General features: G+C 29.4%; 1 protein-coding gene and 1 pseudogene across 1 annotated transcript; one reads left to right on the top strand and one right to left on the bottom strand.

Annotated features, from left to right (window-relative positions):
* Window positions 1-5908: 5908 nt before the first annotated feature.
* Window positions 5909-6996, bottom strand: LOC111302422 (heat stress transcription factor B-4 pseudogene; annotated as a pseudogene).
* Window positions 6997-18580: 11584 nt separating this feature from the next.
* Window positions 18581-23455, top strand: LOC111301175 (F-box protein At2g26850-like). Its single transcript, XM_022896651.2, has 5 exons — window positions 18581-20251; window positions 20409-20488; window positions 20892-21070; window positions 21772-21846; window positions 22785-23455. Exons 1-5 carry the CDS (start codon window positions 19592-19594, stop codon window positions 22970-22972), a joined length of 1182 nt encoding a protein of 393 aa, XP_022752386.1. The 5' UTR covers window positions 18581-19591; the 3' UTR covers window positions 22973-23455.
* Window positions 23456-24571: the final 1116 nt, after the last annotated feature.

The raw sequence follows: 24571 nt of genomic DNA, 5'->3' as shown, positions 1-24571 counted from the left end.
TTCATAAGTAATTTTATTTATGTATTAAGTAATTTATTTTTTTTAATTTAGGGTAATATCTATATTCGATAAGAAGGTAAAGAAACTGAAATGGGTGTCATTATCGATAAATATAAAATTTATTCTCTTATGCTAAGTTTGTGTAGATAAATATTTCCTAAACCTACTCAATTTAATTTTCAAGTATCTCGTCAACCCAGTAATACTAAATGTAGATATTATATCTTTCATTTTATACGAGAGATAATTTTATATGATTTTATGACCACACCATTCAAGGTTAGTATAAATTTCATAAACTTGTTATATTTTCAAAAAAAAATAAAAAGCTAAATTATATTCTCATTTATTAACATTTACTTCTATTTTTTTTTTAGCGGGAGAGTAAAAAAAGCTTCACGATAAAGGAACTAGATGAAGTCCATAAAGAATGATGTGAGTATGTATTATCATTTATTAATATTGATAAATCTTGAGGTTAAACATTGTTGGTTGAATGTAAATATATGAGGAATAAATTATTATAATGTTTTTAACATGTCATGTTGAATGAAAATTTTAAGTTTGTAGGTTAGGCTATTAGTTTAATATTATTGGTATATATTTGTTTTATATGAATACATTATGTGTACTTAATATATTATTGAGTACGATTATTTTAGAAAAGTATATTAATATGACAATGTTATCAGTTTTAAATTCAGATGTGTGGTCAATTATTGAAATACAATAATGTTCATTATGTAAATTTCAAAATGTAATTCGTAGTATCACATATATAAACCAAATATTTTCTGAGCATAAATATACAACTGACTTTAAATATTTTCTAAGCATAAACCAACAATTGACTTGACATATATAATATCAAAAATAGTTTTTTGATAGGATTAATGAAGGCATTTTCAATAAGAAAATGTTTTGAATCATCCATAACAAAATGTTATTGAAGGCATTTTTCACCCAAATTGTCTTCAATAATCCCACCTAAAAATATATTGTGTGGAATATTAAAGGCATTTTAGAAAAAAAATGCCTTTAAGAATTTGTTTCAAATATTGTATATGGATTATTGAAGGTATTTTTGACAAAAATTGCCTTTCATAATCTCTGTTAAAAATTTATTGATTGAATTATTGAAGGCGCTTTCACTTAAAAACGCCTTCAAGAATCCGTTACATATTTTTTCTATGGATTATTAAAGGCGTTTTTCTATCGAAAACGCCGTGAATAATCCCTAACAAAATAATATTAAAGGCATTTTTCGACAAAAATCACCTTCAATAATTTGATCATTCAAATTTATCATGTGGAATATTAAAAGTGTTTTGAGCCAAAAATGCCTTCAAGAATCCGTTCCAACTTTGTGTATGGATTATTGAAGGTGTTTTTGACAAAAATTACCTTTAATAATCCAAATTATAAATTTATTAATTGGATTATTAAAGGTGAATTCGACCAAAAATAGCTTCAAGAATCGATTTCATATTTTTTTATGGATTATTAAAGGCACTTCTCTACCAAAAATGCCTTCAATATTCTTTCCAAAATTTTTTAAATCAATTGATGAAGGCATTTTTATCCAAAAAATACATAGAATAATCAATTACAAATAATATCTGCAAAAATCCAAAAAAGGCTAAAAAGAGGGATCGAACCTATAACCTTATGGTTAACATATGCACAATCCTAAAATTTTGGTAGAATATTTATTGAAGGTATTTTTGACTAAAAACACTTGTGGAATTATTAAAGGCGTTTCTTATAGAAAACGCATTTAATAATTGCATACATTTTTTATGATGAGATTATTGAAGGCATTGTTTGCCAAAAATACCTTTAGTAATTCCCTATCAATTTTTTAACGGGATTATTCAAGCCGTTTTTTGTCAAAAACACATTTAGTATTCATTCAAATTTTTAAGATAGAATTATTCAAGGTGTTTTAGTTGATAAACGCCACTAATATCAAGTCTTGGGTGGTGTTTATAAGTAACAACGCCGCTATTTGAATATTTAATGACGTTTTGATAATAAACACCTTAAGTTTTATAAAAACATGGAAGCTAACGGCATTTGTAAGTGAAACGCCGCTACAAAACTGCCACTAATCTTCTATTTTCTTGTAGTGATATTTGGTATGATTTATAATATTATATTTGCATGATAATTTTTGCATGGTATGATTTAATATTCATTGCATGATTGTATGATTGCTTGATATTTTGATAGACTTTTCATATCACTATGTTTTGTAAATAAATAAAAAGATTGGAATTGATTTATTTGCATGATAAAACTATTTTTGATAAGGCTTAGGTAAGGTAACAGATAATTATTTTGGTACCAATTTTGGGCGTCAAGGGGTGCTAATACATTCTTTACACGTAACCGACTCCCAAATCTTAGTTCTAATGATATAAACTAAAACCTATTCCTTTTAGGGACTGTTAGTTTACACTTAGGACAACCTTGAAAATGATAGATTCACACCAGTGACTAATCACACCTAGAAAGAAAATATTGGTGGTGATTCCATGATTTTTGTGTCTAATGGGTAGGTTTTCCCAACCTAAAGGTTATGACAACCTTTACAGAACTTTTCAATCACATTCACAGATGTTTGAGAGGACATGGTGACTTTGCTAACAACAAGTCCAGAGTTGTTAGTGTAAGTGACTTTCAAATGACTAAATAATGATGAAATTGTTACCTTGCTTTATTGAAATAAATGATATCTTATGTGTTTTGTGATATAGACTTTGTGAAACCGTGAAAACTATTGCATAATTTGTTTTGTACCTCTAGTTGTATATTGTGATGATGATTATGTATCATTATTGCTAATCAAGTATTACATTTTTTGCATTATAATGATGGTTCTGTATTATGGTTTTTTGTGAACTATATATGTTAATAATATATTGCAATAACTACTTATTTGTGAAAGGTTTCTGCGTGTTAGCTAGATGAGATCACATTTGTAAAAGGCAAAAATTATTTTGTATTTTTGTTTGTAATTCTGTTTGTGTATTTTTTATTGTTGATGAAGTATAAAGTAAAGTAATTGAAAGCAAAGACATTGTAGGAAGTCCTGTATTAAGGTGTATAGTTTGGTGTATATTAAAATGCAATGAATTTGTAAAATGTGAAAATTTTGCTTGAAGTTGTGAATTGTTTGAAGTTATTAATTATATGAAGTTGTGAATTGTTTTGAAATTGTGATATTTTAGTGAACTATATGAATCCTATAATAATAATTATTGCTTTAAACTTTTTATAAGAAAACGATGCTGCTGTATTATCTCAGAAATACGGTGAAGACTATTTCAACATCTAGAATTCAATCCACAAGCATGGACCGAAGCTATTGATGAGTTAAGGACTGAATTAAGAGCTGACTTAGGTCATTCATGGAGTAGATAATGTAGTTGATGGGGTCTAAATAGACTCCACCATCACAAATTTTAGACCTAATGACGGCATCGAAGATTCTTGATTAGGAGGTACAGTAGCAGCATAGTGATATTTTCTATTAATTTATATGAGGTATTGGATGGATGGATGCTATGAATGTTTTATGAATTGATATTTTATGATGTTATGGATATTTGATGGATGTTCGATGAATATTGGATGATGTATTTGACGAATGTTACCTTGATTTTATGTTTTAATTAATAATAATAGCATATTTAAATAATTATACATGTTTAAATTGTAATTTACAGGGTTTGTAAATATTTACAAGTTTTTTTAATAATTATAAATCTTTTTATTTAAATTATTTATGAATTTGTACTTTTGTCGACATAATTTTTATTATTATCGACAGATTTATCAACAAAAAAAAATTTTTGTGACCATTTTCATGGTTATAACTGACAGTTTTACCAATGAAATTTTATTATTACAGACAGAATTTTAGTTATCACTGATAGATTTTTTTATTACCGAACCAACAAAAAAAAAACCTATTATCGATGGATTTATTGATAATTTTATCAATGAAAAATTTCATAGCTAATTATTGACGAAAAATTCCATAGGTAAAACCCTCACTAGTAAATCCATCAGTAAGCATTACCGACAAAATAGCATTACCAACATAGTTAGCACCGACAGTTTTTTTCTATTGATAGAACCGTCGCCAAAAGTATTACCGACGGATTTTCACCTTTTACTGACGGAATATTCCGTCGACAAAGCCTATTTTTCTGGTAGTGTAACTTGGATTAAGGAAATTAAAGAAGATATAATTCTTATGGAGGAAAGATGGTGGTATAATCGAGAAGAGTATGTGGAGTCAAATACAAGAAGTAATAAGAGACTGAACATACAATAGAATCCTCCATCTGAAGCTTTTTTGAAGTTCAATGTGGATGGTGCAGCAAGAGGAAACCCAGGGCCTTTTGGATATGGAGGAGTCTCTGGACCATTGGAGATTTAGGATTCTAATATAGCAAAACTGATGGCTATTAAAATGGCTTTGGAGGTATTCTGCAAAACAGAATGGAAAAATAAAGCCGGCTCGATTATCGAATCGGACTCCAAATTAACAGTGTCCTGGTGTCGAAAGGTGGAAAATAGACCATGAAAGCTACGGTAGATACTTAATGATATTGACAGATTGAAACAAGAGGTGGGCAATGTAACAGTAACAAATATATATAGAGAGGCAGATGGAATGGCTGATTCATTACCAAAAGCAGGGGTGGATGGAACGAATATGTTTTCAGCTTGATGGTAGCTCAAATTGGGGGGCTGATATAGAAATCTATAGCTTTTAACAGGATACTGTCAGGGGGAAAGCTATCTAGGTGGCCTATGATAACATTGTACAACAAGGTGAATTTTCTGTAATGCATAGAGGGGGTTGTTTTGTTCAAAGTTGAAAGACTGAAACTAGCATATATTGCTGTTCTGTAGCACTCTCCTTTATAAATAAAATCCGTTCTGATTTAACAAAAAAAAAAAAAATAGTGGGGATAAAATGTAAAAATATTAAAACTTTCGTCTAACACCAGAATATACTTATAAAAGGTTTTAGGATTTCCGGTGTAAATCCGTCTTTGGGTTTCGGAATTTCAGGCAGAAAAAGAAATAAAGTGCAAGAAGTTTCTGCTGGTTGTGTTAGGTGATGGAATTCTTTGGCCATAAATAAGGACTAAGGAAAGAAGGAGGAGGTGGTAAAAGACAATTTTACGTACCATCTCTGCCACAATAGCCATATTTATTTTCAGCTTCAGCTTCAGCTTCAGAGATATTCCAGATTCAAACTATTTCGTCACCATATCAATTGGACCAACCCGCCGCCATGTTGGCTAAAAACCATGAGATCAGTTAAATCTTGAAGGTTTAGTTGTAGATGTCTTGACTTTTTAGTTTAAAATCTAAGATGAATTTTGATACAAGATTTATAACATAAGAGACGACTACGTATTTCATTATGCACCTCACAATTTTTTATAGTGAAAAAAATACATACAATTCATTTACATTCTTATGATTCTGTTAATCAAGCGAATTAATTACAAACCAATACGTGTTAGGATTGTTTGATGCTTGATTTGGATGCATGTTGGGTGGATCTGTGTTTTATGATTGGATCCCTAGTTCCCACCACGCATCCAAATCAATCCTCAGTAGTCTGAATTGATGCATTATTCCATTAGAAAACAGAACAGTGAGAAAAGTGGAATAAATTAACTTCGGTGGCCACAAACTATATTGCATATTTTCCATTTCTTTTTTGGAGTCCCAATTTGTTCAATCAAGTTCTAACTAGCTAGGAAGATAAATGGTGATTGTTAAAGATATTTCTGATAATAATATAATCAATTGAAGTTCCGGGTTCATACATCTACAAATCTTCTGCTCTAACAAGTACATATCCTGCCAAAGAAAGCTAATCAGTGGAGACCCCGCATTGCAATTTTTGCTGATTAATCTTTTCAGGGTGCAATCGTTTCCTGCCATTTAGAGGGACTCCGAAAAGCTTCACAGTTCTGTTGTTAGGCTCCTTTTCTGTTAGAGTCACTGATGACTTGCCAAAAGCGCTGGTTTGAGCAGTTTCAATGCCAGAACGGATTGGATCCTCGAAAGAAGGACCCAATTCTATGATCTTCGGTCCTAAGCTGTTAGCCTTTTGCTGGTAAGGCATTGGTTTTGCATAATTTTGGATGAAATAGATAATGTCATTGTTAAGGTTCTTCATGTCAGTGAGTTCAGACACTAGCATGTAGTTCTTTCTCCGCAGTCTCTGATTGTCTTGGCTAAGCGCTGTTAGAATATCGATGCTGGGTTTCCTAGATGGCGGTGGAGACTCCATCGAACCAAAGCTTTCTTCTGCTTTGAGAAACTGAGGTTGTTGTTCATGGTAGTGGTATTGGTGGTTTTGAGGGGTTTTTCTTCTATGGATCTCTGATAGCAACTGCTTTTCTCCTTTCCTGAAATACTCGTTTGCAAACTCCCATCTGTGTGCCACTACTTTCTTGAATCCCTGTGAATTTTTTAGCCATTAACAAGATTGAGAAACATTTAAACATCTTTCAACACAAAGTCTCAAATGAATTGAACATGAAAAAAAAAAGAGAAAAAGAAAACAATAAGATAAATATCTTGATGAAAGATGGATGAACACTACAATGCTTAAGCAATCAAGGCTGAGAAACATAAAGCCTGGAAAACCATTTCAAATTAAATTTCATTCAAAGCAAGTTGGGACAGAGAGAGGGAGAGGCTCACATAGGTATTGAGTTGCCTGACAAAACTGGAGAAATTGTTGTGCTTAAAATAGTTTGGGAGAAGATCCCTGGCAAACTCAGGGGGTCTCCACACAACAAAGCTCGTATCATATTCACCCCAAGAGACAATGTGGTCTGTGAGAGGGTCGTCAACAAGCTGGTAAGTCTTTGTAAGAAATGGTACAGGAACTGCCTTTTGGGATTCCACTGAGAACACCAATTCATCATACCTCTTCATTGTAAATGCCATTATACCTAATATTACTACAGATTATCAATCAAGTGGTAGTTTCTCTCCTCATTTCACTCCAAGTATAAGGTGTTTAAAGGCTTAAAGCACTTGCCAATTCTCTCCCTCTCTCTATGTTTCTACAGTTTATAACTTTAAGGAGCATATGACCATGTCAGCCAAAAAATTGAATATTTCTAGAATTACTATAATAAGATCCAATGATCAATTACTTAGCTATTGATCGTCCTCTTGACAGCAGAGGTGGTGGTGAATGATGGTGAATCGTGGTGATGTTCATGAAATCTTGGAACTTCTCCCTTGTTTAGAGCGCTCCCAATTTCAGAACTGACTATCTCTTCTTAATTCAGTGACCTTTATTACTTTTGGTAACCCTAAAAGTACTGCCCTTCTTGTCAAACTTATACTTTTCCTCAAGTTTTGCTTTGCCAATTGACAAGGGTTATCGAAAATCATGTGGTCTGTTGGTCAAGAATCCAATTCTAACAGCCTCAAATACCAAAAAAAAAAAAAAACTTCAGGGATTAAAATGGTTTTTTCTTGCAGATTCAACACAAAAGCTATATATATTATTTGTCGTTCCATAGCCTTATGTTCTCTATTTATATATAAGATCAAATTTAGCCTGACCATTGTTATCTTCTTTCTTAAAAGAGATAAAAGATTTAAGATTCGACTTCTCTCTCCACTTTTTTTTTAAATCATCAGAGTCTGTCCCTCTTACTTGAGAAACCTGTTTGCAGCTACAGATCAGATTCTCACCAGTGACACCATTGTTGGTAGAGAATGAGTTCCTCCATTAATATTAATTAATGGCTGCTTACTTTTGACTAAAAGATTCCACAGTTGGGATTTACCAGGTTTCAACTGATGTGGTCCTAGAATAATTAAATCAGTTTTAGCCATAGCTGAGAGGAAAAGGTTAGTGTGGAGTGCCCCAAATAGGTTTTTCATGTTTCAAAAGGATGGTCAGCTTGCAATTTATATATATTTGTTTTCTGAACATAAAGATCCTGATTCAATTGCAGACTTCAAGATGAATGATGTGATAAAATGGTTTAAATGTTGTTTTGTCCTCCTTAGCAGGAGCATTAAATTCTTATCTAGAACCATAGCTTGGCTGGCTGCAATAGAGTTTTCATCACCAACTTCAACAGGCTGCTGTTAGGTAAGTACATAGAAGTGCATTGTTTCAGTGACATTTCAGAAGCACTAACTTCTAGAATTTTACTGGAATTAAACAGTATTGCAAGTTGGCAAGGGAGAGCTGTATGATTCTAATTAACCTATCTCTTTCACCCTATCTTCCTTTTTTATCTCTTTGCAGAAAAATTAAGTATTAAACAAGACCGGACAAGACTTAAAATAGTGTTAATTATAGATCAATTTCTTAAAAACAAACACTTGATACTGACAGGCTTGTGCTGACCAAAATTATACATACTGATATATGAAATACATAAATTATAAAACTTAGAGCTTAATTCGTGTAATCACACTTAAAAAGTAACATGAAAAGGTTTAAAATTTAAATTTTAGTACCCATAATTTCTTCTCTTATTCTTATATTACAATCTCATTTGTACTAAAATATAGCTTATATTAAATTAATCAATCTACTCTTTGCAGATTCCTTTTAAGAAGGGGACCATTACTTTTTTTATATTTTATTTTATCATAGGGCTGATTATATATATGGAGATTGATTTTTATATGTAACTTTATGCGTATTTGTGCAATATATTATTTTAAATTTAAAATTTAACTGAATTTAACATTTAATTTAATTTATTCGTACAATCATTTAAGATGTAATATCTAATATATCTAAAATTTAAATATCAACATATATAATTCCTTTCTCATATCACGACCGATTTTATATCAAAAAATTTTAAATTTGACTTAGAGAGGCAGAAAATCCTTTATTCGTTTTTCCTAATAAAAAAATTATATTTAGATTTCAACATGTTTATCAAATTTTCACATTCTAAAAAACGAGTGTGGGTGATTCAAATACTCAAGGATTTGAGACATCTAAATATTCAAATCTTAAGAAGGGGGAGGTGGGATCTATATGGGACGGAAGAGGATTATATTCTATCATGTAGCTCGAAATTATAGAAAAAAATTAATTTAAAAAAGATTTTGAAAACTTCTTTTTAATTTATAGAGAAAGAAACCACTAAATTCCAAGTTACATGTTAAAAATAAAACATTAAATAAGAACAAGCCTTGCATAACCTATTAATAAGGCTATACAAAGTAAATGAACAACCAATCTTTGACCAACCTATTAATTAGACATTTTTTTTGGAAAAAAAAAAACTATTAATAAGATATCTCGATTCTTGGTCAAAGAGGAATGCCTGATAAACAAGGGGGCCAAGGCACTTGATATTTGAAAGCCATTAAAAAAATTAAAGAAACAATATAAATAAAATAAAAGTCGACATATTTGGACCAAAAGGACCCCTACAATTTGGGTTTGGCATAGCCACCGACCGCAATCCATTTGCTGCAATTTGGTTCGTTATTTGTTTAGATAGAATAAGTGGGGAGGCTGAAATGAAAAGGTTTGATGGAGGATGATGCATTGAATGCTTAAACTTTAGGAGACAAAGAATCAAAAGATCATTGAGCTTGTGAAAATCCTAAAGTAACCAAAAAGAAGAAAGAAAAAAGGAATTTGCCTACTTCTAAGTTGCCTATCACCTCACACATTATAAAAAAATTAAACCCCTTTTTTGGGTTAAAAATCTTGATGCTATAATTTGCTCCATAATCCATGGAGAGAGAAAAAAAGAGAGAGTGGCATAAACCTAGAAAAGGAATAATTGCACCTTGACCTTAGTTTATGAATTGAGAATTAGTCTAATAAAATCTCAAGTTTATTGTAACAAGTGTAAAGGACCATTTTTAGTGTAATGATTAATTTAGAGAAAGCCTTTTCTCAAATTTTTTTATAGAGTATAAAAATAAATATATATATATATTAAGATTTAAATTTTAAATTTATTAAATATCAATTTTTAAAAATGATAATCTTTAAATGTTAAGGCTACTTTATATTTGATTCAATTATATTGTACTAAAAAATTCATTTAAAATCCCCCTTATCCCTAAAATAAAAAATAAATAAATATTAAATAAAATTTTGAAACAAAATCCAACCATGATTAAAACTGAGTAAAGCAAAATTGGGATTTGATCTTGCTTGAGCCAGCCTAATTCTAATTTTTTTCAAACCTATTCACCATATATGCTTCTGCTTTTCTCTTTCCTTCTTACTCTTTATTTTAAACCTACAATAATCATAAACATAATTCATCATGAAAAGAAGGGTAACCCTTGTCAATAACCGAATAATCCTTTTGTGAGCTTTTATATCCTAAATCTGAATGATGTCTAATTAATTAAATTAACCTGTATAAAGGGTAACCATTTATATTCTACAATGAATGTGAAATTGTTAAAACGGTTTCAATGAATATTTAAGAGTTATCAACATTACATATAGAAATTGAAATGAGATATATGATCATATGAAAAATGAAATCAAAACTTACTTGATGAAATGCATATCTTTTTTTTATTATTATTCAAAGAGGACAAACGTCCGTACAAAAAGAAAGAGAATAACGGGATTAAAATCTACATGCACATGTCTTTCTGAAAGCCTCTTAACCATTAGGTCAAGAGGTGAGAAATGCATATCAATATATATAAATGAGTCATTTGGAAATGGAAGTCTCCTCCTTTCGCAAATCTCACCTCATTCTTTTTCTCCCTCTCTCTAATCTTTTTCTCCAAATTAGTAAAAATTTGTAGAAGAAAGAGGATAGAAGAAAACAGTAAACACAACCTCATTTGTTGGCAACCATTCAATTAAAAAATAGGATGGGAAAGGGAAGAAATTTATAACTACGCTGAAAAAAATTGGGTTGACTATTGATTGAAGAGAATCAAGAAAGATCTAGAACAAGAAAAAAGAACAGATGAGGGGAGCTCTTTTTCTGCAAGTTTTTAACCAATTTTTTAAATTTAAATTGCAAAACGTAGCGTTTAGTTTCATATCTATACAAGCAACAAGTTGTAAAGTAATTTTTCTAAGGTCTAAATTTATCCTCCTAAGTTTTTTTAAGACGCCAAAGAGGTGTACAAAAAATTAGAGTCACAGGATTATTTTATTGTTTGTATAGATTTTTTTGTTGTTACATTAGGAAGGCAAAGCTCTAATATAAATAAGGGAAATGAGGGAGGCTTGGTTCGAAATCAGATTCTTAATCCCCTTCAAGCATCTTTAACTATTAGATTAAAGGTTTGAAGACATTTGTATAGATATTTACAATCATATGGATATTCTCCTTTTAACTCCATTGGTGTTTATAGAGCCAACAAGCGAAACCGTATAACTATTTTTTTTTCTCATATTTAATTCTATTGATTTTTTTTTAAGTTGCAATCAAAATCAATTATTACATTATAATTAAATTATAATTCTGAAATTAATTATAAATTACAATAGACTCTGAATAATCTTCAAAACACTTTCACTAAATCTTTTAAAATTTGAATCAATATTCTCAAAGCATTTAACCATTCCAATTTGCAATTACCACAGCACAGCAATAATTCTCATGATAGTTAATTTATAGAGTAAAGGGCAACTGTTCATTTTCCCATATCAAGATGGCTTATAATATTAAACAAGGCGTATACAATAAGATAAGATTCCAAGAGTTAGCTAACTATGAATAAAAATTTGACAAATTAACGCCACTTTCCCAAAAAGTTGTTGGTCTCCAAATCTTTTTAATTCCCGATCCCACCAATAGTTCCTTTATGATATTATCTTATGATATTATATGCATAATCTGTACATAAATTTTATACATTATTAATAAATTATAAATTATCATATTATTAATAAGTAAATTTTAAAAAATAAAATTTCTAAAATGTAAATAACAAAAATTGATTTCAATTTATGTTTAAGAATTTTTTAACTTTAAAAAAAATTTTATTAATAATGTGATAATTTGTAATTCATTGATAATATACCATAAATAAAATAAATAAAAGTTCTCTTTATCTATCAATCACTTTTGCAAGCATGATATTTTTGAAGGAATTTTGCAAGCATAATTTTAGTATCTCAAGTGATTGACATTGCTTATTGATAGGATTTTTTTTTTCCTATTTTAAAATGACAAAATCGATTTGGACACGTTGACCCACTACACTAACAAATAAAAATGTTCGCATTTTACATGTGTCACTCTTTAGGACATCTTCCTTGAACTGGTTCCCCTCCAGCAAGCTCTACTTTCCAACCCACCATTGTTGACTCATTCAAAGCTTTGGAATATAATTCGGATGGGCAAAGCAACGAGAACAGTTTCAATAATCAATGATCAATACAACATTTGAGATAAAAATACTTAATCATTTCAGTTACTACTATTAAAAGAGTGAACTTTGGTCCAGCCACTTATTCAAAATTTTTTGAAAAGTGTACACTTATAATTAATATAATATAATATAATTGTTGACACTTATTAATTTTATTGGTAAAAAATGTGTTTAAAAAAATTTGAGGGTATCCAAATTTAAAAAAAAAAAAATTTATTGTTTTTCAATTTTTAAAATATTCATAGACACACTATCAATGTACATGTAGATCCGCCTTTGTTTTGGTATCATTACTTTTTATGTTTTTAATTATCTTTTTTTTTTTTATATTCGAACCATTTAAACATCCCATTGGCAATTACCACACCACAGCAATAATTCTCTTAGTAATAATTAATTTATATACTAAAGTGCAATTGTGCATTTTCCCCAATCAAGTATGTTGTTATAATGTTAATTGATAAATTAAAGCCATTTTTCCAAAAAATTGTTGGTCTCCAAATCCTTTTTAGCTTAAGTATAAAAAAAAAATTTTTGAGTTAAAATTAAGCATTCATTCAAACTCCTAATCAATTGAGTTTTTAAAAATTTATTGTCATGCAATTGAATTCTTATCAAACAGAAATTGATAAACCATTATCATCAATTTTTATTAAATAGAGTATTTGATTAAGTGAAAATAAATATTTAATAGTTTGGTTGGATATAATTATAAATAAATATTTAAAAGTTTAATTAATTATAATAAAATAATAAAAAATTTAGATAATTATTTAATTTTAATGCAAAAATTTTTTATATATAAGCCATTTTTCCCATCCTGCTCTATACTCTCGATATGATATAAAAATAAAAAAATATATATTTCTTAATCCATCAATGACTTTTTCAAGCATAATTTTAGTGTCTCAAGTTTACTTATTGGTAGGATTTTCTTGTAATTTTGAAATCACAAATTTGATTTGGAAACACGTTTCAACCAATAAAAATGTTGCTGTTTTATGTGTCACTCTTTAGGACCTCGTGTTTGAACTAGTCATGGAGTGGGTTGAAACCTTATCCACACTACCCCGATAGGCCCCTCAAGAGTCAAAAGATGCACCACTTTCCAACCGACCATTATTGACCACATTTGGAAAACAACAACAACGTTATCAGTAATCTATGATCGATGAAACAATTGAGATCCAGCTTCTTTTTCAGTTTGTTGCAAAAATAGTAATATAATGTAAGAAATTGTCACATTTAAATGTTAAAAAAAGCTGGTAGAATGATATATATCTTTAGAATTTAATAAGTAATTAAAAAATAAATAAGTGATAATTCTTTAATTTTCTTTATTAAAATTAAAAAATTTTACTGTCAATATATTTAAATGATTTCTTCATATATATGTTGTTAGCCAAAAACAAATGTAATCATCAATGCTTTGATAAAAAAAAAAAGAAAATGGATAAAGTTGTCAAATTAAGATGAACAAGTAGATATTAGAAATACATCTCTCCTTAAATTGCACTAAGATAAATTATTGAGAAGATTCAAATTTGAAACCATTTAATAAAAAAGATGGATAATCTTATAAATTAAGTAAATTTGTGTATCGAGCATTCAATTCAATGACCAATGTTTTTTTTTTTTTTTGGTTGGAAGAGCTGAAATAGAATCTCCCTATCCTTTAATATCAAAGAAAAAAATTATACCAATTGTTATTGACATACCGTGATCATCTAATTTATTCTAAATCTTGCCATTACTATAGGTATTCAATGAATAAGTCATTACAAACGCTGTCAAAGTTGCCATTCGAAACCAACTAAGCAATAACTGTCCTTAAAGAGATACTATTAAAAGAGTGATGATACTTTGGTCTCATATGTTGATTGATTTATGACTTTTGAGAACCAACTTGGTTCCGGCTCTTTCTTAGTTTTGATTTTTTTTTTCTCCCTTTTCTCTCATATTGGGGTTGGCTTTTTTAACATTGAGTTGAAAAACCATAATCAACTCATATAAAATTAGATGGAATTTTCAACATTAAGAAACAGAAAAAAAAAAAAAAAAAAGAATAACCTAAAGATTTGGATGAAGTTTTGCCCATTGTACATTATAATTTAAGAAAGAAAAAAATTGGTAAGTACTTTTTTAATATATATTTTTGGTAAAAAAAAAGACTTTTTTTTTTTCAATAAAGAAGAGTTATAGATATTATAATTTGAATTTCAAATTTATTAAGCATTACTTTTTAAAAATAATTATATAAATCAATTGAATTAAATTTTAGATTTACTTTACTAATATTTGCTTTATTAAAAAAAAGTGTTTTATAGTCTTTTTTTTTAATAATTTTTTTGAGATGAGTAATTAATTATATTTTTTCTTGAATAATAGTAAAAGTAATGTCTTTCTCAATATATGCATTTCTTTTTTAATTGTATTTTAAGGATGGATTCTAATGGCTTTGTAGAAAAAATAAAATCCAAAGTTTGAATTCATTCATCTCTTAATTTCTTCACTTGTGTTAAAAATTTTATAAAAGTAGCATTAAAAAGTTCTAAATAGACATGGAATGGTATAAGGGCCAAAATGTTACTAATGTATAAAATTTCTTATAATGATTGCTACATGCATGGGTTTTGAAATTTTTTTTTTTAGTGCAATGAAAATAAGTGAAATTAAAATTTTAATATGTTATTGACAGATTACAAAGTCATTGATAATATAATTATTTTTTAAAATTTATTAAATGATCCAAATTCAAAAGTATGATAAAAATAAACCTAACATTTAAATGATATAAATTTAAATACAAAAATTTAATATTATACCTCCAAGCCTTTTGAATTGATAATCTTTTAAACCTTTTAGCATTTCTCTAACAATTTCCCCCAAAGATTAGACTTGGAATAAAAATTTTTGTCCAAACTCTAAAATATTACAAACTTATTATTTTTTAAAATTCTTTATCTTTATATTTACTTGATTAAATAAAAATATTACACAAATTCTTTCCATCTCACGATGCTCAAACATAAGCTCCAATGTTGTTCCAACTCATATTAGAAAAAATGCAACAGAGAATACCTCGGGAATTGGAACTTCCCTTCGGTTGGAGCAAGAAAAAGGTGATGAAAAAGCAACATGCACATGCAAAGTGATCGGAAAATCGCCATTATTGGTGGACTTAACTGTCTTTTCCTAATGCCAACCAACCCTTAACTGTTGTCATTATTATTGCTCCGTGCTTTATACCGCCCGCCTTAAACTACAATTTAATTAAAGGTTTAAAGTTTTAATTATATCAAAATATAATTCATTAGAATTGGCTTAGTGGGATGTAAACACTCAAAGTACTCATGTTAGATATGTCAATTGCGAGAGTTAGGTTATATTTGGATTGATCAATTCGGTTTAGATCATTTTAAGTTTAAAAGAATCAGATTAATTTTTGGTTGAATTATGTTGGTTTCAAATTGTTCTGAGTTAATTTGAATCATTTTGGATTCAGATTATTTCAGATTTAGATTATTTTTTATTCGGATCAATCTGAGTTCAAATTATTTTAATTTGGATATTTTGAGTTTAACACCCAAATAAGTTGGGGTTTGGATTATTCAGATTTAATTTATTAATTTTTAAAATCAAATTTGATTAAATTTAAATAGATTATTTGATCAATTTTGAGTCATATTTTATTATAATTTTATTAAAAAATAAAAATAAAATAAAAATGTAAATATTATAATTTTTATGCTTTAAATTAAAATTAATTTTTATATAAATAAAAAAATATATGATTATATTAGACTTGATAAATTTAAATACCATACGATAATATACATCAAAACGATATAAAAAAATTATGAGTTTTAGAAAAATGTATTTCATATTTTGTAGTACTAACACAAATTTTGACACATATAAAATATGAAAAATACATTTAATTAAACTATAGTATACAATTACATGTATTAAATATGAGAAACATGTTTGTCACATTTAACACTATTAATAGTTTTTTATATTTATTTCAATTTAACGTAAATATATAAAAACTATTTTAAACTTTTAATTATAATACAAAATAATATATTTAATATAATCATATAAAAATTATTTTGAATTTTAGTATAATTGTATCTCATTATATAATTTATTCTAAAATACATTATTATAAGTTAATAACATAATTATAACATAAATATAATGAATATACACAAATCAATGCCTTGTTTTATATACTTTATTTTAAATCATATAATAATTGTACCCATGTATAATTATAAGATATTATATAATTTATTCTAAATGATATATTGATATGTATACAAATAATAATTAAAAATATATAATCTATTTTAAATCATATTATAAATTATAAGAAATTTTATAAGTAATATTACATAGATATAACTTATACTAGTTTGATATTAAAGACATATATTAATTTGATATTTTTAATAATTTTAATAATTTATCATTTGTGTTATATTTATTATTTTTATTTGTACTATATTTATTGTTTTTTTATACATAATTTAGTCTCAGATTAATTTTTTGAACCATTTCGATTTTGAGCAATTTCGAATTCAAATCATTTAGGTTTGAACCATTTTGGTTTCAAGTTAATTTGGGTTCAAGTTGTTTTCATTTTTTGGTTGGATGGGTTCATGTTGTTAAGTTTTTATGGTCAATTAAGTTGAGTCGGGTTTTCGATTTGGGTGAGTTGAAAGGTTTTTCGGGTTTAAGCTAGAATTAACAGGTCTAATTGGGTCATTTTGGTTTTGAGTTATTTTGAATTCAAGTCATTTCAGATTCGAGCCAATTTTGGTTTAGATATTTTGGGTTTACAACCTAGGTTATTCAGATTCAGCTTGTTCAGGTTCAATTTATTAATTTTTAAAATCAAATTAGATTAAATTTAAATAGATTATTTGATCAAATTCAAGTCATATTTTATTATAATTTTATTAAAAGATAAAAAATTAAAAATAATATTTTTAAAATAAATATAAATATTGTAATTTGTATGCTTTAAATTAAAATTAATTTTTATATAAAAAAAATATATATGATTTTATTAGATTTAACAAATTTAAATACGACACAATAACATATTATCAAAATGATATGAGAAAATTGGTTTTAGAAAAATGTATTTTATATTTAGTAATATCGACACAAATTTTGACATGTATAAAACACAGAAAATACATTTAATTAAACTATGCTATGCAAGTATATGCATTAAACACGAGAAACATGTTTGACACGATTAAGAGTTTGTATATTTATTTTAATTTAATATAATTATAACATAAACATAAAATACATATACAAATTAATAGCATATTTTATATGCTTTATTCTAAATCACATAATAATTGATACTAATATATAATTATAAGATATCATATAATTTATTTTAAATAATATATTGATATGTATACGTATAATAATTAAAAATATATAATTTATATTAAATCATATGATAAATTATAAAAAATTTTATAACTAACATAACATATATATAATTTATACTAGTTTGGCATTAAAAACATATATTAATTTGATATTTTCAATAATTTTAATCGGTCATCATTTGTGTTATATTTATTATTTTTATTAAATTAATACTTTTAAATAAAATTATACTTAACTTAATCTTAGATTATGTTGGTTAATTTTTGGATCATTTTAAGTTCGAATCATTTTATTTTCAAATCATTTCAGATTCAAATAATTTTAATTTTGAATTAATTTAAGTACGAATTATTTTTAATTATTGGGTTTTAATTCAAATAAGTTATGTGGTTTTCCGAGTTTGGGTTAGAATTGACTAGTCTGAAACATGTGCTTTGTCACTTACTTGACTGTCTAGTTAAGTACCTTTTTATTTAACATAAAATAGGTTATTTGAGCTTTTAGTTTTATTTTAATTTTTGCTCAATTAGTAGAGGCATTAAAAGCATAAGTTAAAAAGAAGAAAAAGATGAAAATACGTTTTCTTGAGCATTTGTTTGATATAAATTGATGAAAATTTTGGTGAACAAGGGATCAAAATCCCCAATCCTCAACTGCCAGTTGTGATAAATCAAGTGGTTCAAGTACTAAAAACAATAGGTAGACAGCTCAGTATAACAAATCCCAAACCTTTATGCTTTTACACGTTATCCTAACGGTTGCTTTTGCTGGCTACACGGATTTTCCTACCACCTGTTCAAAACTCGACCTAGACAAAAAACAATTGCTAAAATTTCATAAAATTTTGCACCTCACACAAAGAAATATCTGCCTGTTAACCTTAACCGCCCATTATTTGTCTTCCTCTAAGCCACCCCTACCCATATTTTGTTTTACCAAGACAAGGAAAGAAGAAAAAGAGATAAGAGAATTTGATGAAGAAGAAGAAAATTGATGAACTAAGGTTGTAAGTTCATCAACTTCTTAATCAAATTTCTCAATATCTTTCTTTGTGTTTTGGTGTCTTTTCTTTCAAATCCCAAACTTAAACCAGATTTGTTGTTTGGTTTTTTTCTTCACCTTATTATCTTCAAAAGAAAAAGGAAAAAAAAAACTTTTTCAGAGATTATTTGGATATGGGTCTTTGTATCTGGACATTATCTGAATAAATATTCACTAGGTGTAAGAAACGTATATCAGATATCATTAACCCCACCACCATCTTCCTTCATTCATCTGTTTCTGGATGCATAAACGATTCTTATAACATGACACCTGTTTAGGTTGTCCGTACGGTTTAGTTCTTTTTCTTACAAAAAAGAGAGAGAGAGAGAGAGAGAGAGAGAGAGAGGGAAGCTTTGGTATAACTAGTTGAGCTTTCTTTTGGGGTTTTGGATTCGTTGAGGTTACTTTTCTGGTACCAAACTTTGATGAAAAAAAGGGGCGGAGAAAATTTTTATTCTGATCAGACATTGACAAGGGAGGCCCACCTCCGGGGTTTGGTGGGCTTTCATAGTTAGCCAATAAAACCCTTCTCTTTCTATATTTTCTTCAATCAAAGTTGGGTCTTGTTATTGTTTTGAAGATCCCACTTAGTTTTTGAGGGGAAGGGTGAAAGAAGAGGAGAGACAATTGGGTTTCTGGCATTGATTTTTTTTTTTTTTTGCCTCATATTGATTGAATTTGGACCCATAGAAGAATCAACCTTCTATTTTTTGGAATGCTACTTTACTTCTTCATCACTTGTTTTCCCTTCATCTTCTTTTTAAAGTCCTTAACTTTGAAACGGTTCCCACCACGGGCAACCGAGATGAGATTATTGTCTCTCTGGTTTTGGAAAGAAGTTTCTTTTTTTTCCATTTCCAAGTTTATCAAAAATAGCACAATCCCTTCCAGAATGTGTCTAACAAAGATGTCTTTCACTTCAAAAGTTGATAACTTTGAGGAGGTTAAAGAAGAAGAAGGCTTGATGTCAATTTTGGACTTACCAGAATTGGTCTTAGAATGCATTCTTGAAAGGCTACCACCTGCTGGTCTTTGTAGTATGGCAGGTGTTTGCAGTTCTTTAAGAAGTAGGTGTAGTAGTGATCATTTCTGGGAGAAACATATGAAGAAAAAGTGGGGTAGAATTATTGGTCCAGCTGCTTATAGAGAGTGGCAATGGCATGTAGCTTTAAGAAAGCATGCAAGTCATGTAAAACAGGAGAAGCCAAAAGGTTTGTTTAGGATTTTATCAATTTTTAGGCCATTTTGGTGGATTCAATCAAAGGTTGATGATAGTAGTAAGCAGAGTTCTTTGCCAGATGATTCAATCATGTCTTGGTTTCTTGCTCTTGAAACTGGCAGATTCTGGTTCCCTGCTCAGGTCTATAACCGTGAGGTATTGATCTTGAACCTCCAAATTCCAGCTGGTAAATCAGCTAAACATTTATGCTAATTCCAATTTATTAAGCAGAGTCTATGCTGTTTTTTCTTTTTTTTTTTTTTTTTTGCTAATTTTGTTTCGTTAGTAAATTCTTTGTTCTGCTGTTTTGTAGAATGGCCATGTTGGGTTTATGTTGTCATGTTATGATGCAGAACTCAGTTATGATCCCCGTACTGACACCTTCCAAGCCAGGTAATTTCGGAGATGAACATAATTTTGATGGTGGTATTTTCATTTTGAAACTTTGTCATACTATGTCCTGGCAGATGAAATTAGGTTCTACATCAAAGGATCAAAATAGGCCTAATGCTTGGAAACACGACTAGTGGCGGATCTAGGATTTTTTCAGAGGGTGACCACTTATAATATATATAAAAACCTGATGATGGATTTATCACTTTTGTCAATGGAAATGATGTCTAGAGAAAATTTTTTGGGGGTGTCTAAGAAAAAATTTTCCTTCAAATTTTCTTGATTTCCAATTTTTGAGGATGTCCATGGACACCCCACCTTCAAGCAAGGATCCGCCAATGAACACAACCATTCTTCTAAATTAATCTGATGGATTGATATTAGATTGGTTTGATGATTTTAGGTACCCTCCACATGGAAGGAGGGCTCTGGCCATAGAGAATAGCGTACCTTGGGAAAGGCTAAGAGCACCACCTGTTGATACTTCACCACATGATCTTCATTTTTCTGACTGTTTGAATGAGCTACGCCCTGGTGATAACATTGAGATTCAATGGAGAAGAAACAAAGAATTCCCTTATGGTTAGTTCTTTGTACCAATCCCTTGCATTATCTCAGGAGTTTTATTTTGTTTTTATCCAAAGTTACTTGGATTGCTATCCTGTGGAGGCTTTTTAAATTTATTTCCAAAATTTTCCTACAATTTGGGTTGGATTAAGAAGAAAAGAAGTGAAAACCGTGTTTCATGAACCTTCAAGTAAGAACTACTGCAGTGTCCAGAAAAATAATTTCACATACATATATTTAATTTATTCTTTTTTAAAACATAAAGCATAAATAGCTACTCAACCAACCAATCGATGGTTGGCTCAAGTGGTAAAAAGAGTATGTTCCTCTCTTTGTTGCCTGGCTTCGAATCCGCTGGGACATTGTGAAAAATTCGCTAGGCCTGGCATATATAAGCCTACTTGGAATGAACCGAGAAGGGGATGTATTTGATAAAGCCGAACAACCCCTTTGCTGCTTAATCAAAACAAATATTATCTTAATTTCTTTGATGAGTTGAGGAAATATTTTAATTATAGAAAACAATTATTCTGCTCTGATAAGAATTAAGCAGCAGACAACTTTTTATAGAAAGAATTCTGAAGCATGTATTGTTCAAACCACTCTTCTGCAAATACTTTAATGCAATTGGTTTGCCAACAGATTACTTTTAAATAATCCATATTATTTTTCTTATGATGATTCTATCGCTGATAAGATTGCCATGTACATTGCAGGTTGGTGGTATGGGGTAGTTGGTCACTTGGAATCATGTGACGGGAATGAAAATTACTGCCGTTGTCATAATAGTGGTAAGTTGATCTCATATTTTCTTCTTTGAAATGGCACTTCATGATATTCTATAGGATTATCTAGAAATGGGAATCTAACAACCAATTGTGTCTAGAAATATTGCTTTGGTGCTGCAAGCATCCCATTTTATCTGCCTTTTAAGCTACTCCGAGGGGCATATATTCTGTATCTAAGATGACAATACAAAATGGAAAATTTTTCTCTTGTTTTGAAGAAATTAGCTTTCATGGAGGACACCCAGTTTAGGATAGGTCGTTTTCATGAATCTCATTTTTCCAATACATGGGCCACAGGCTGTGCTGTTCGGTTGGTCCCCAAAGACAAATCATTGTCATTATGTCATAATTTCCACCAGCATTATGATAACTTCTGTCTCACGAGAATATTTTGGCCAAGCATACTGAAAGAACCCAATGTCTCCTACGGACTTTGTTTTTTTGCATATTTGGAATCTTTCAGCCATGTGGGGCTGCAATGATTGTTCTACACTTCTAAATTTTCATTTATTTTCTGTCTTTTTCCACAAGTTCGGAAACCAACAGAGCTCAAATGTCCCACTGGACAAGTTACATCAGCACTAATTTCCTATTCTCTCTCCATAACAATAAAAGAAAGAAAGGGTCTCGTTTGGTAATCATTTGCAACTTGAGAAAGCAGAGTGCTGCACATTTTTTGCATTAAATAGGAGAAACTGCACATTTGTTGCACACTAATTTCGGGCAATTTTCTTGATTCATTGTCTACTTGTACTAGTATTTATGGTGGAACAAACGGCAAAAATGAAAGATACGGTTCTTTGCAGTTGCAGGCAGTGTAATGATGTTAAAATAAAAGCTTCAATTATTGCTATTCAGTTGAATATACAGTGTTAAAATCCTGCATCATAATTGATGTTTGAGTTATTGCTTGGTTTCTGATATCTGACTGATGCTAACAGACACGGTGCTGTTAGAGTTCAATCATTACACCCCTGGCTCAAGGTGGAGACGCACAACAATCAATCGGAAAGACCATCGAGAGGAGGGAAATGAGGCAGATGGATTTTATGGGGGAATCAGAAAACTTAGCAGTGAGGAAGAGATTTCTACATGGAAGCGGCTCTGGCCATCTGAAATCCTGGAATAGCCTTCTGCATAAAAATGCATGCTAATGTCACCATGATTTAAATACAAATGGTCTATTTTCCTTCCAACTAGGCAAATTGATCAAGTTTCTGCTCCATAAATGGTGCTCCTGGAAATTGAGAATCCACTTCAAAGTTGCATGAACATGGAGTTGAGTTCATGTAAAATCCCTCTATTTACTTGGCATATCCCACGATTATGACAAGTGTTTGTTGAAAATCTTTTGGAACTTGGAAGCCCGTTGATTATTGAAGGAATAGAGAATGGCAACTTTATGAAACATGAAATGTATCCTGTAGAGCTCTGAAATTGTAAAAATTATCCTTTGTTTTCCAGTCTTTGAAATTTGTTGAAGCATTTTATTTTTTTTCTTATATAGGTGACATAGGGTTACATCATGAAAAGTAGTCTTCTCATCTTAGAATTTGAACTTGAAATCCTCAACATGAGTCTTACTAAATTTAAGAGAATTTGCTTTTGTCTATGATCTCTTTCTTTGTTGCACGAATACACACAAACACCCAGCTAAAAACAATGTTCCAAGAAAAAGAAAAATATAAAATAAGAAAAAAAAAAGCTCCACACAATTGGTGACCCTTTTACTGCACATATTTAGCACCGGAACCAAGCAACGACTTAGGTTATACTGTATGAGTGTCTTTCGGGTCACTTCAGACACCCTCTCTCGTCGTTGTATTAGGTTAATCCCATGGCTTAAAGCTAAATTTCCTTGTAATATTAGGCCTTGACTCTGTTGCATTTGAACCTTTAGGCTTGTCCTCTTTGCTTATTTTTCTCATGGATCCATACCCAAAATAGTAAGTTCTTGATTTTCTGGTTCTTGGTTTCCTTTGTAAAAGTTACTCCACTTTCTTTTGCACTCTCTCCTGCCTAGACATGGCAATTCGTAAAAGTTCTTTGATTCTCTGGCTCTTGGTTTCCTTTGTGCAAGTTATTCTACTCAAAAAAAAAAAAAAGTTACTCCACTTTCTTTTGCACTCTCTCCCTATTATATCTCACGATTCATATATTTTATGTAATATAAAATATTAATAATTTATATATTTGTATTATATTTTAATTGTATCATGATTTGTATTTATACAAAAAATATAAAATATTTTTTTATCCATTGAATAAATGATAGAAATTAGAGTGATAGACTTCGAACTTTCACTTTATATAATTTTTTAAGTTTTTTTAACCATTAAATTAAGACATTGAAGACATTCTTTTATTTTTAATCACCTCATATTTTTACTTTTATTAAATAATATATGATTTTTAATAAAATTTTGTATCATATTATTTTGTTTTTTTTATATTATTTTTATGTAATACTCTCGTACCATATTATAAATTATTAAGTCTTCATCTCTATGCTGTTGGAGTTATTAAACTGCGCCTTACGGGTTTTTCATGCCCCACTTTTACAATCCTTGCTCGTTTGCAAAAGGAACTCCCTTGGTTCTGCCAACTTTAATGAGCTTTTCCTTGCTCGTTTCACCTGTTATGGATTTGCCTGTTTTTGTTTGGAACCCACATCGAAAAGGTTGGGTCATTGCTTTCTAGCCTCCTGTTTAAGTTGCGCTCTGATTGG

This window comes from Durio zibethinus, chromosome 15, assembly GCF_047325235.1.
Source record: "Durio zibethinus cultivar Kanyao isolate XHJ-2024 chromosome 15, ASM4732523v1, whole genome shotgun sequence".
Lineage (NCBI taxonomy): Eukaryota > Viridiplantae > Streptophyta > Magnoliopsida > Malvales > Malvaceae > Durio > Durio zibethinus.
The sequence above is the reverse complement of the archived record's forward strand: the minus strand, read 5'-3'. Positions and strand labels throughout refer to the sequence as shown.